We start from the raw sequence: 13,447 nt of genomic DNA, 5'->3' as shown, positions 1-13,447 counted from the left end.
ATCAAGAACATATGCATATATGGTTAGGTTCCAAAGGGACCTCAAGTGTGTGATCTCCAGAAAGGTGTTGAGATTGTTATTAATACTGTTGAAGGCAAATAATGTTTTGGGTAAAAACCCTTTAAATTACACTTCATGTGGGGATCATGTTTGCTTGACACATCTGGTAATGTGCAAGGTAACATGTTTTTGGATTTTCAAGGATTAATCCTTGCTGAGATATTCCATCTTTTAACATCATTCATTTTGGTCCTTTTTTATTTATTTATTTATTTATTTATTTCCTTGTTCTTTCGTTGGTTTTGTTTTATTTTTATTTTAACACTTTTTTTATTTTTTATTTTATTTCATTTTTTTAGTTTTTTAGTTTTTTTACTCAAGTTTATTTATCTATTTTATTTATTTTATTATTTTTATTATATTAATATTTTTTATTCTTTTTTTTCATATTCATTTTTATTTTACAATCTAATAATATTTTTGACTTATTAAGGGAATTTTTTAATCAATCAAAAGGTAAGCAATTTGAGTCGGGTTTCTAAATTTTAATTTAAATTTTTTAATTTTCACAATTAAGACAACCGACAAATTAATTGGTACCGAAAGGGCAGTACAAGAGTGCTAATCCTTCCTTGACTGTAACCGGCTCCCGAACCCGACACATTTCTGGTAAAACGTAGATCAGGTAAGATGGTGTCCGATCAGCCCAAATATTTTTTGAAAATGATCGGTGGTGACTCTAGCATTTTATTTAAGTCGAAGCCCAATTTCGGGCCTACCCGAAAGACGGCCGGGACAATTTGTAATTACTCTTTAGGAGAGTGTGTATTCAAGGTTTTGAGGTATAAATCTTGAAGTGTTTGTAAGGTTACACCTTGTCCTTAAAGGTAAGCAAATCTAGTGGATTTTAGAAATCCTTAGTGTGAATGCTAAGGTAATGAATATAGACTTGATTGAGAAGTCGAATCACTCTAAACTCATAGTGCAAAATTTTATTTTTCAATTGCTTCCACCAAACCTTTTAAAAGGCCAATTCATCCCTCCTCATGGCGTATTTCATTTGATCGATAAAACTAATAAAAATAGAGAACTATTCATATTTATTTATTAAAATGAATACAATAGTGTTAATGTACAAACTTATGAACATGCAAGAAAATGATGTCATTTGAGCCAGGAATGCAAGGGGTATGAGTAGTTCCAACTGAAAGTTATACTATTTGGATTCTTTATTTTTCTTGAAGCATTAGTGTTCTATGTTCACGATACACATATGAATATAGAACCTCTAATGATCTTCCAAATCTGAATATCATGCCATGAAAAGCACAATGAAGCCATTAACAATAAAGTTTTCAAATTCGAGCTTGTGATCTTTAATACTATAAAAATTCTCAATCCTCCAAGTGACCTTGATTATTTTTTTCATTAACGTCCTTAGACTGAGACTTAGTATCATCAACTGCTTTCAAATTTTCAATCATTCACATAATATTTGTAAGATTTGATCCAAACTTACTATCAACTACACTAAAAAAATTTCAAACATACAAAGAAAAAATAGGGTTTTAGATGTTTACTTTGTAGGGTTTAAAAATTGGGAAAGCAAAAGTAAAGGAATTTTTAAAAACAAACCCTAAAATTAAAAAATAGAGTTTTTAGAAATAACTTTGATTTCATACAAGAATATGGTGTTTAAACACAATTTAATCATCATGAAATGTCATCACATGAAACAATTTTAAAAAACAAACCCAAAAATTCAAAAAAATTTGAAACAAAAATAAAACTAGAGTTTTAAAAAATACCTTTGATTAGATTAAATACATATGAACTGGAGCAAGTAAAGGTGTTTCTAAGCCTTCATTCGTCGAAATATCACTAAAATGTGGATTGATTTGAGGAAATTTGACTGAAAATGGAGAGGATTTGAAGAAGTTTCAGGAGAATAAGAATAAAAATTGTAAGATTTTTGTGTTTAAGTGTCTGAGATCGACTATATTTCATGATAAATATCGGTACTTGTGTTTGAGTATCAAAATTTAACAGGAAATCATCCAACAATTATGATTAAGGTAATGTTTTAGATTGTAACCTAAAATGTTATACGTTTTTCTAACATTTTAGGTTGTAACTAGAAAAGTTCTATATTTTAATACTATGTTATGATTTAAGGTAGTGGTTTAAGTTGCAACCTAAAATGTTATATATTTTAGTAACTATTTCGATTACAACCTAAAATATTACATGAGTATCAAAATTGATTCAAACTTAAAATTGAGGTTTAGTAAAAAATACTTCAGGGTTTTTAACCTTAGTTCTCTTCTTTTTTTCTCGTATCATCGTTAGTCATTTTTCTTCTTTATCTTTGTGATTGATGGCGACACCATCCTTAGTGCTGATCGCTGACTGTCGGTATTCACTATTTTTTTCTTTATTTATTATATTGTATATTTGTTTCTTTTTAATTTAATAACTATACATTTATGGCACGATTTCCTCTACTTTTATGGCACATTTATCTTTGTCTTTTATCACGTTTTCGGTCGTTTGATTGTTATTTTCATTTATATTTTTTCTTAAGATTGAATTTGACATCGCCACAACTAATCAATATGACACTTTTGTTATCATGTTGATTTTCCCTGCTTTGGATCATCGAATTGGATTTGGATACGTGATTTGCATTAGTAGATAGTTTTCTCACATCGGTCGATTCTAATTTATGGTTTGTCGGTGGTCTTTCAATAGTTTGATCTCATTTTATAGTTCATTTATCGATACAATTATATCTTCTCGTATCCACCTTTTATTCGAGTTTATTTGGTTAGATTTTTTAACCTTTTCTTTATATATGTTAATTGTGTGATCTTAAGAGACTAATTTCTTGTGTTGATGATTATAGAAAAATATCCTTATTATATGTTTAATTTATGGTTGTAGTTGTAAATCTTTATTGTAATTTGAATATTTTTCTATTTTTAATACAACTAGCGACTTCTATATTGTCGGGAAAAAAACTTAAAATTGTGGTTAACATTTTAGGTTATATCCAAAAAAAATTATCATTTTACAAATTTTGTTATGATTAACCTAATATTTTAGGTTGCAACTTAACATGTTAGCCAATTTAATACTTATTTTACGAAAATTTTGATATTTATCACTGAATATCGATACTTATCAAGATCTAATATTACTCAATTTTATAATTTTTTACATCAAAGAGTAACTATTAATTTTTTTCAAGAAACCTATCCAGATTAGTCTGGCTTTTTAGTCAGCTCCCTCTACCTTGTGTTTTATATTATTATTAATTTTGACTGTACTTAGGGGTGTATAAATTCAGATATCGAATCCGATTTGATACGAAAATTAAGATATCTAAAAATTTTGGATACCTAAAATAGTGATTCGTATCCGATCCAAGAAAATGTATATCCGAATTTTTGAATATCTGAATTTTTAGAATGGATATCCGGATCAGAATATAAAATTTAATTTGAAAAAATAAAATTTTATTTTTATTTTTTTGTGACTTAATGTAGTTTATTTGATACATCTATTATATATATATTTACTTACACACAATAAATAATTAATTATCTCACTTTTTATTTGACTAAACTTAATGGATTAACGAGGTACTCGTTTAATGGATTAATTATCTCACAATATTTATTTTTAAATATTTAATCTGAATTATTCAAAAATAAAAAATAGATAGAATTAATAGAATCAAATCGATCGAATTAAATCTTTTTGCACACCCCTGACTTTACCCAACCTCCTATTCTTCCTTTTCTCCCCATTGATCGGTCGCTCGCAGTCATTCCCCCGCCCCCGCCCCCGCCCCCCTTTTAACCCTTGCTTTGTACCCAAACGCAAACCCCAAAGAAACCCAAAAGTAAAAAACTTCAAGATCCAACTCTGACCCACAGCTTCTAATCGGTATAGTTTCTCTATTTTTTTTTCTTCCTTCCCTGTTAAATTTTCTCAATGCTTTCGTTTCTGTAAGTGTTTTCTTTATTAATGAATGTCTAGGTATAAAGTTTGGAACTTGCTAGTTCGATTGCTATTAATGTTCTGAAGCTTTAGTGGCTGAAAACCTTATTGAATGAAAATTAGGTGTTTGGGTGTTTAAATTAATTGGATCGATCACATTTTACATATTTCAAGTTCTTTGGTTTGATATCGGCTTTGGCTTCAGAGTTTAAAGTTCTGTTACTTCTATTTATTTAATTTAGCTATTTTTTGGTTTTTGTTTTACCCTCTTTTTGGAAGCAGAAATTCTAGAAATGCAATTTGGACAAGAAAATGTATAATTCTACTTTTATATTGAACAATAATTATGCTAGAATTGGTGCTGAGCGTTAATTGTTTGTTCTCTTTCTAATTAATTATCATTTAGCCTTTTATCGTTTACTTTTACATGTTAGCATGTATGTCGATAGCAAAGCCGGAAAGCAGAATATGAGACCATCAACTAAATGGAGCCTAAATAAGTCCTTATTGCACGACATGTATTGTTATTACTACCAATATAAGATTATTAGTTTCTTTTTTTCTCCCTTTCGTTTATCTGTAACATGATTGTAATTCTACTAAAATCCTCAAGGTGGATATTTTAATTCTATTTATGCACAATGTGATTTTCCTTTTAGTTTTAAGTGGATTCTTGTTGTGGCTTTTAGGAAAAGGGGGGATTCTTCATTGGTTCTTTAAAATGGTGGATTTGTCATGGTTGAGTGCCATCCTAGTTGGGGCTGGCTGCCTTGCCTTGGGGTATTGCGTTGGTAAGTGCCATCCTACTTATTTATTTCTCTCATCAAGAGGAAGTAAGGATACTACAATCTCTAAAGCAAATAAGAAGATCAAAGAACCATTGGAAATCGAAAAGTTGGCTGACATTCTAGAGGATTTTAAAATGGTATTGAGCTGTTTCTGTACTCTTTTGGATTGACATTGGTATGTTAGGCAAACTATTAAATGTTAGGGAATGGAGATTGAACATCTCTGTCTTTCTTTTATCATCTTCAGGTCCTGGTTGTAAGAAATGATCTTAAGATGGGTAAAGGGAAAATTGCTGCCCAGTGCAGGTGAGCCTTGTTTTTGTGTAGTTTTATTAGTTATTAAGCTTTTTATGCAACTTTTGCTGTTGAGAGATGAATTTGCTAGACAAACCAGGTAGTGCGGTAGATGTTCTGTTATATTTGAATGAAGTACTATGTGATTATTGATAGATCCTTTCCTAACCCTAAATTTTGTTGATTAGATGGGATATGCTTATTCCTATTAACTGATTATGAATATCCTTCCAAGAAAAATTAAACCATCAAATAGAACTCTGACGGCTATCAGTTAAATTGTAATTATACTTGAATGCTTGGGGTGTGGTAAGCAGTTCTCAAAGCTTGTCGTACTCAATAAATGATTGTAACTTTTGCACTGTATCAGTTGTGACACATTATGATTCTCATCATGGCATAATATCTTGTAAGAAACAAAACTAGATTTAACCCATTGGGTAAGGTCATCTTTTAAGTTCCTCGAGTGAGCCGTGCTGTTTCAGTAAACAGCCAATAGGCAGATTTATTTCTTGCCATCTTTTAACAAAATGCTGCTACAGCTACTTTGGTTGTTGCTCATTCTGCCATCTTATTAGAAATTTAATGTGAATTTACGGTCACTGATCCTTTGTACTATTACTGTTAAAAAGTGGTCAATGCATCTGATGTGATTTATTAACCTCTTGTTGCATGACCCTTGATTGATTTGCACATTTTTTTCATGAAAAAATTGTTCTGCTGAATCCCTTTTTGTTAACTTCGTAATCCAACTTGTTTTTTTTTTCCTTTTAATGTTTAGTCATGCAACTTTGGGTCTTTACAAAAAACTCCTACACCGAGCACCAAAAGCTTTGAACAGGTAGAGCATTTCTGGCATTACACCATTGAAACTAGTGCTTTTCATTCGATCTCTGTCTGTGTCTCTCTCTTTCATTTTCGCCCATATGCTGTCAATATGCAGGTGGGAGATGTGTGCTCAGCCAAAGGTGGTTGTGAAAATTGATAGTGAGGAAGATATGCTAGTTTTGCAAGTAAGTGTGATTTAAGATTTATTCCTGTGCACCCCTTCTACTATTAACACCATCTACCGTGTAATTATTTTTTGGGTATAAAATTATGACTCTTGCTGTTTCCTGTATATTGTTCATCTAAAACATGTGGTTAACAAGCACAACAGAGTTATAAAACACAGAAGAAATGTAATGATGGAAACCTTTTTACATACATCAACAATTTGTACATTGAGAGCACGACGGCATCAAAAAGTTGGTTGGAAACCTGAATCAAGATGCTAGGCCTTTGAACATTTCATCACATCCACATTCTTTTGAATAACCCTTCGTTTATTAGCAATTGGGCATATATCCAGGCAGGGCTGTTTCAGGGTATCATCATTCTCCGGCAATGGAGGATTAACCCCAAATTTGAAATGTTAATTTAATTAATCTGTATCAACAATTTATCCACTGAAAACGTTTGTCAGAAGAAAAAGCCTGTGTTTCAGATGAAAGAAAGAATTTATTATGATGCGAAACTGACCACTTTACTGAGTATCGGTGAAAGAAATAAGTTATTGGTTACTTGGTTTTGCATTTGTGGATGGTAGAAGGCAGAGCATATTTACATGTTTATACAAGAGTGGCTCTGTTAGATTTATCCATCTTTCTCGATATTGTGCATGAACCATTTAATTTTTTACTTATGAACCTTGATGCTGATAATTCTTTGATGCAAATCTTAGGACTTGGTTGATGTTTCTTTTTATTGTTGCCAAACCCGTCTCCAATAGAAGGTCCACACTTCACTGGTTTGCATGGCATCAACTACATTTTGGTCTTACTCTTCTCATTAGAGTGTCATCATTTCTAATTATATATCTCGGTATTTCAATATACATAGATTTATCAATTATTAACTAGAATTTAACTTTTCAGGAGAGGGCAAAATCACTAAATATACCGACGCATATCACCATTGATGCAGGGAGAACACAGATTGCACCAAGTGAGTGGCATGGTTTATTTTTTCTCTTCATGATTTATGTCATCAAGGTTTTTGTTGAATCCTAAATCATCAGTTTCTATAAATTGCTCAAGCTCAGTTTGTCTTAGGATCGGTATGCACTTATGAATATAAGCTATACGAAAGGGACTTGTGTAGGGCCCTCCAATGTAGCCGTCTTTGGCTTCCTTTTATGTTCTGCGTTTTTAATAACCCGTAGTTAATTCATTTCTTTAGCAGTTTTTAGCTGAAAGTGGAAATCAAAGTATGGGTTTCATGAAAGGAAAAAATGGAAAAGATTGGAAGAAACTGTGGAGTTTGAAAAGAGAAAAGGGATTAAACAAGAGAAAATGTTAAAGAAGCAAATTCAAGGTTGGGATATTTTGCTATCATCGGCGTTTACTGGGTGGTGTTATGAAATCTCTTTCTTTCTGTTTTTTCTTTTTGGTTTTTAGAACGTTAGAGACAAACTATTATTATCCTAAATTATTCATCTTAATGGGAAGTTAGCAAGGATAAGCTATGGAATCATTTTGATGCTTTTCTATGAATATGCTTTAGCCTTTACGTATGCGGAACCTCGGAGTTATTTTTATTGTTAGAAGCAATGATAGTGAAAAATCAAGTGGTGGTGTTGACCCAAGCTTAAAGAAAGAAATAATAAATTGTCTTACTGTTAGAATCAGTCTTCTAATTGCTAAGCTATAGTTCAGAAATACATAGGTTTTGGTCATCAATTACAGATTCAGACCGTTTTCATTTCGCTACATCACAAGCACATGACTGTTTTCATTTCGCTACATCACAAGCACATGACTGCATTTAAGTTCTTAAGTGAACATTTTTCAGTATCTTTTTCTTTCTAAAGGCATTTTTGTTTTAATATATACATTTTCAGATTCGAGGACAGTGATGGCTATTCTTGGTAAGCGTCTCTTTTGCCTGCAAAACCTGTGAATTCCTCTTTCTTTTATTTAGTTCTACAATGCAATGCTCTTTGTAGGACCTATTGAAATGGTGGATGATGTAACCGGTGGACTGAAGCTATTGTAACGGTTTCGCCCGAAAGGTCTCGGATGGAAGAACTTTGAGGAGCATCTAATTTACATGGTTATGATTATTTTGTTTAAAGATGTTTCTTAAGTGAAAGATCCATTGTATACTTGATTCTTAGAAACTTTGGTTTCAGTTTTGTGATGATGGCGAAGAGTTGGTGTTATGGAGACAATTGGGGAATTGTTTCATAACGTTTTAGATGTTTAGCTTTGGGGTTTTTATTACTCTAATATTGAATTTGCATTGCTTCACACAAAAGCCGAGCCTTTTGCAACGATTTAAGCGGTTAAGAAATTTTTTATTATGCCATGAAGTATTGTGTTCGAACACCGCTTATGTGGGGGTATGAGCATGTATTGTCATAGGATTGTTTTAAACAAATATTATTTGATATTCATCCTAATTTTATCGAATATATATATATATATATACTTTTATTAAAATCAAGTTGATATAATGTCTCCTCACCATATTATTTAGCCAACAAAATTGTCATTTGTGTACTGTTTTCATCAATTCAGTCCTTGATCACTTAAATTTGTCTTAAAATGATAATTTATAACTAAAAATATGCTCTATATATTTTTAATGATTAGAGATTAAATATCAACGTGATAAAAACTGTAAATATATGACTAAATTTATTTTTTAAAAAGTTTACATTTTATATATTTTTTAATGTCATTAATAAAAATATTTTTTGAACTTTTATATATTTTTAGTGATTAAAGATTAAATTGATAAAAACTATAAAGATAGTTGTAATTAAGGTGTGTTTATTTTTCTCTTGAATAGTCTAGGATAATTATAAGATAATAGAGTATGTTTATTTTGCAAAAATTGATTCAAAAAAATATTAGTCTAATGTTAATACTTTTATATTGCATAACATTTATTATTTAATATTTACAGGTTTTAGTCTATATTTATAATTAAATAATTATATAAAACAATTTTCAATTAAATATTAAAAATAGTATTTATTAATAAATAATACTAATATAATATCAAATAATAATTTTATTAACTAGATAATGATACATCATTAAAAATAAATTTAATATTATACTTAATGTGTCATCATCCGTTTCATTAAGGACGTATAAAAATATATATCGTCCATTAAATATTAATCCTTGAAATGTAAACGAACATGCTTGTTGATGTTAAAAAATATAATATATAAATTATATTATTTTAATATTTCCAAATACTTTTACATTAAAATTTAAAATATATTATTAATATGATACATTTAGTTTAAGTTAATTTAAATAAAAATATAAAAATGTTTTAAAATAAAAAAAATGAAACAATAAAAAGAAAAAAATAAGAGATGAGAATATAAAGAGGGAATTGTACATTTGTATTATTATCTTAATCTAAATTGTACATTATATTTTCTCTAACATCTATATTTATAATCACTAACAATAAATATAATATACAACTCTAATACTAATAAAAACCTAATAATAACGTACAGCAAAACAATATCTTATACATAAATAAATTTTATAACAAAAAATCATTTATAAAAAAAACATTTTACGGTTTTTTTTAATTATTTTTTTATCCACTAGACTTATTTCGGCGAAATAGAAAAAAAAAGGAAACACTAAACTTATTTCAACGAAATAAAAAAAAAAGGAAAATGACAATTTTTTATTCATTAAACTTATTTCACGAAGAAAAAGATGAATATAGATTTGTTTATTTCATATAATTAATTTTATAAAAAAAGGTTTTTCTTTTTTATGTTTAATTAACGAAAAACAAGTTAAATAATATAATTTATTTATATTTTATATAAATCATTTTATAATTTAAATTGTCATATAATATATTTTTTTAAATTACATTTAAATATCATAAAATAATTTTTAAAATCTACGTTTTAAAAAATATAATTCACTTCTCAATGATACAAACCAATCCATAATAAATAAATAAATTGATGTTGAATTGTTTCCAATTCAATTATTATTGTTTAAGTCACAGTATATCAAACATATCAAACGGTATGTGACAAGCTACCCTACGTTTAAGTTTTCAACTATTGTCCAAACCAGAAAGTAGAACTCGGACAACGAAAACCATACCTTCCCCTGCTGCTTGTATTTACAATCTTTTGCAAATTAAAGGATTAAACCTTGTGGGGATGAGGGGCGTGCAGCTTTCGGCGATTCCGACTCGTCCATCCTTGCATACCCCTTTGATTTGTGCGCTTCTTCCTCCTCTGCCAACACTTTTTCCTTCGTCTTCTGCTCCACATCACCTGCAGCTTTAGCAACCCTGTTTAATGCGCCAGTGACCCACGAGGTTCCGGTCAAGATATAACGGTTCTTCATTACAGCGGAACCGGCGTTGCTGACTGTCTGCTCAGCGGCTGCAATAGCAGACTTGGTCTTCTCAGAAACCTGAAACTTTTGGTCCATTTCCCTCACTTTGTCATTCACCAAAGTAGTGCCGACAGTAATTTTCTCAGTGAAACCGATCTTCTGGTCCAGAGATGCGACTTTGGCAGTTGCGGTTGATGTGAACTGATGCTCCTCATCAAAGGCCTTTGCTTTATTCACGGCATCTTTGCCGAGGATGAAACCCTTGGCTAACATGCTGGTTACAACATCCTCTGCCTTCTGGACAGCGGATTCAGCCTGGCCACCATCTTTGTTCTGTGTTGCCTAAGGTAATCAAAATATTCATTCACATTAAAATTGTCATTTCGTAAGCGAAGTCAAAGCATATTGCTACAGGTTAGGACATTACAGGTGTTGTGGTGGCAGTAGCAGGTGGCTTGTAATCAGGAGCAAGCTCTATGGTAACAGATTGATCTACAATCGTTGCCCCCTGAAAAAAAAAATCATGAATTCTCAATTCATAAGAATGAAATTAAACATTTCGGCCCAATCAGTGAACATTTCGGCTCAACTAGATCCGGTCATTTTCTTGACATTAAATTATAAATTTAAATCAATTACCCTAAAACAAAGCATAGAGAAAATTCAAAATACAGATCCAAATACTTTCAGTCAAATGCATGCAAGGATTCCATTTACATACGTTGTCAGCAAACCTACTTCAAAGGGAAATATCTTTCCCTAGCAATGGTTATTGTCTTATAATTGATGAAATGCTTAAAAAAGAAAAAGGACATTGGCATGGCGATCCAACTGGTAATGCATTAAAGTATCCACTTTCAAAAGCATATCATATACGAAATTCCAGAAGGGATTTATAAACATTTCATTCCTTGTTTTTGGATACATGATTTATTTCAATATCCATGGAAAGCAGAGAGTTTATTCTTACGATGTTTCAGCTTTACATATTCCACTACACAATAGAAATTGAACTCACATCATACGAATATCTAGTACAATATGTAGAACGTATATATTTAATCCCAATACATATTAGACTCGTCATTGTCCTTCTGACAGTAGAATAAAATCTAATTATGTGATTCATGTCTGAAAAGGTAAAAAAAGGTTAAACTAATTGCTACAAAAAGCACAAAAGCAATAGGATAAGTGCATACTGAAAGAAGAACAGCAGTCTCTGCTCCCTGTGGTTCCTTGAAAGTAACATATGCAACTTGTGATAGCTCGTTACCACTGAAAGGAAAAAAGTGAAAGTAATAAGAAACCTAGACCAGATAATTTTTGCAGAATTTCAGAACATCACTATAGTGGTACATCTACATGATTAGAAGACAGAAGTAGTTGTTTAAACAACTACAACTATCATAACTTTTATTTGTACCCATACAGTAGAGAAGAGCCTGAAAATCAATATATATATATATATATATATGCTTAAATATCTAATGGTAATCACTAACCTAAGCAATTCAACATGTTCAATGTCACCAGAGAACGAAAAGAACTCCTTAATATTTTGCTCAGATGCACCCAAGGAAACGTTCCCTACTTTCACGGATTGGATCTGTCAAAGAAAACAAGTCATACAGCCCAAAATAGACAAAGCATATTCAATCCAATATTATTACATCCATTACTAAGAAAAATTCCTAAAAGTTTTTAGCATGAATACAAAACAAAATTTCCATTAAGTTTCATCATCACATAAAGCTAGCATCTTAGATCAATAATCACAAAAGCGCGTTTCCAAACATATACAGTGTCCAATATTACCAAATTAAATTATGCAAATCCTGTTTTAAACTTTTTCTCTAAAGTAAGCACTACTCGAGCAATACTTTACATAAGAAATCGCTAACTATGGGAATCAACCAAATCCATAAGTAGAGTCGCATACGAATCCAGAGAAGGTACAACCAAATTCACCTAAAGTCTCGTACCTTTTTGTATGAAATTGAAAAAGAAAATATTAAAAAAGATTACTAACTAAATAACAGATATGTATATGTTAGAACACAGAACAAGGATAAGTTAGATCTTGAAGGTGAAATCGAAATGGAAAATCATAAAATCTTTTCTCACCAACCAAACAAGATACTTCAAAAAAGAAATAAAAATTGCACTAACCGCCATTCAGTCCCGATTCTAGCGAAAATTATCGAATCTTTCTTCGGCGAAAAGAAATGTTTTCCTTTGCTTTGTTTCTAACAAAATTTAAAGGGATTGGGGTGATAGATATCCTCTGCGCACATCCTTAATTCCTCATTATGGATCTATCGCTTTGATGCTAGGGTAAATTATGCTTTTAGTACCTAACCTATTAAGTTTGGTCTATTTTAGACTTATATTTTTAATATTTTCAAAATCATACCTAATATTTAGTTTTTGTTTTATTTTAGTATCTCACCGTTAAAAACTCAATGGCATTGAATTTGTATGGATAAATTACATCGTTCATCATTCAACTATCTTGTTACTCCTATTTTGGTACTAAAGTTTAAAAAATTTCAATTTAACTACTCAACTTTCAAATTACTCCTATTTTAATTACTCTAATTTATTTTATTAATTACTTTTGTGATATAACATTTTTATTATTATTTTATTAATATAGTTAAAAATAAAAAAATTTGAAAGTTAGAGTGATTAAATTAGGAGTGATTTGAAAGGTAAGTAATTAAATTAAAAAAATTAAACTTTAATGATCAAAATAGGAGTGAGAAGATAATTGAGTGATGAATGATACAATTTATTCATAAAAAAGATGCCGCATGCAAATCATTCGTTAATTTTTTAACGGTGAGATACTAAAACGAAATAAAAATTAAAATTTAAGTGGTTTTGAAAATATTAAAAATTTAGATACTAAAATATATTAAAACTGATAGTTTAAATACTAAACTCGTAATTTACTCTTGATGCTAATAGTAATAGTAC

General features: G+C 30.2%; 2 protein-coding genes across 2 annotated transcripts; one reads left to right on the top strand and one right to left on the bottom strand.

The window, feature by feature from the left end:
* Nucleotides 1-3,800: 3,800 nt before the first annotated feature.
* Nucleotides 3,801-8,376, top strand: LOC120170247 (peptidyl-tRNA hydrolase 2, mitochondrial-like). Its single transcript, XM_039178226.1, has 8 exons — nucleotides 3,801-3,951; nucleotides 4,694-4,930; nucleotides 5,041-5,099; nucleotides 5,869-5,928; nucleotides 6,031-6,100; nucleotides 7,004-7,073; nucleotides 7,969-7,995; nucleotides 8,074-8,376. The coding sequence occupies exons 2-8, from the start codon at nucleotides 4,727-4,729 to the stop codon at nucleotides 8,121-8,123; spliced, it is 540 nt and encodes a 179-aa protein (XP_039034157.1). The 5' UTR covers nucleotides 3,801-3,951; nucleotides 4,694-4,726; the 3' UTR covers nucleotides 8,124-8,376.
* Nucleotides 8,377-10,192: 1,816 nt separating this feature from the next.
* LOC120170246 (binding partner of ACD11 1-like) lies at nucleotides 10,193-12,738 on the bottom strand. The gene is made up of 5 exons (XM_039178225.1): nucleotides 12,638-12,738; nucleotides 11,971-12,074; nucleotides 11,668-11,743; nucleotides 10,896-10,976; nucleotides 10,193-10,810 (listed from the first exon to the last, which is right to left on the bottom strand). Exons 1-5 carry the CDS (start codon nucleotides 12,641-12,643, stop codon nucleotides 10,265-10,267), a joined length of 813 nt encoding a protein of 270 aa, XP_039034156.1. The 5' UTR covers nucleotides 12,644-12,738; the 3' UTR covers nucleotides 10,193-10,264.
* Nucleotides 12,739-13,447: the final 709 nt, after the last annotated feature.

The sequence above is a fragment of the Hibiscus syriacus genome, unplaced genomic scaffold (assembly GCF_006381635.1).
Source record: "Hibiscus syriacus cultivar Baekdansim isolate YM2019G1 unplaced genomic scaffold, ASM638163v2 tig00111774_pilon, whole genome shotgun sequence".
NCBI lineage: Eukaryota > Viridiplantae > Streptophyta > Magnoliopsida > Malvales > Malvaceae > Hibiscus > Hibiscus syriacus.
The sequence above is the reverse complement of the archived record's forward strand: the minus strand, read 5'-3'. Positions and strand labels throughout refer to the sequence as shown.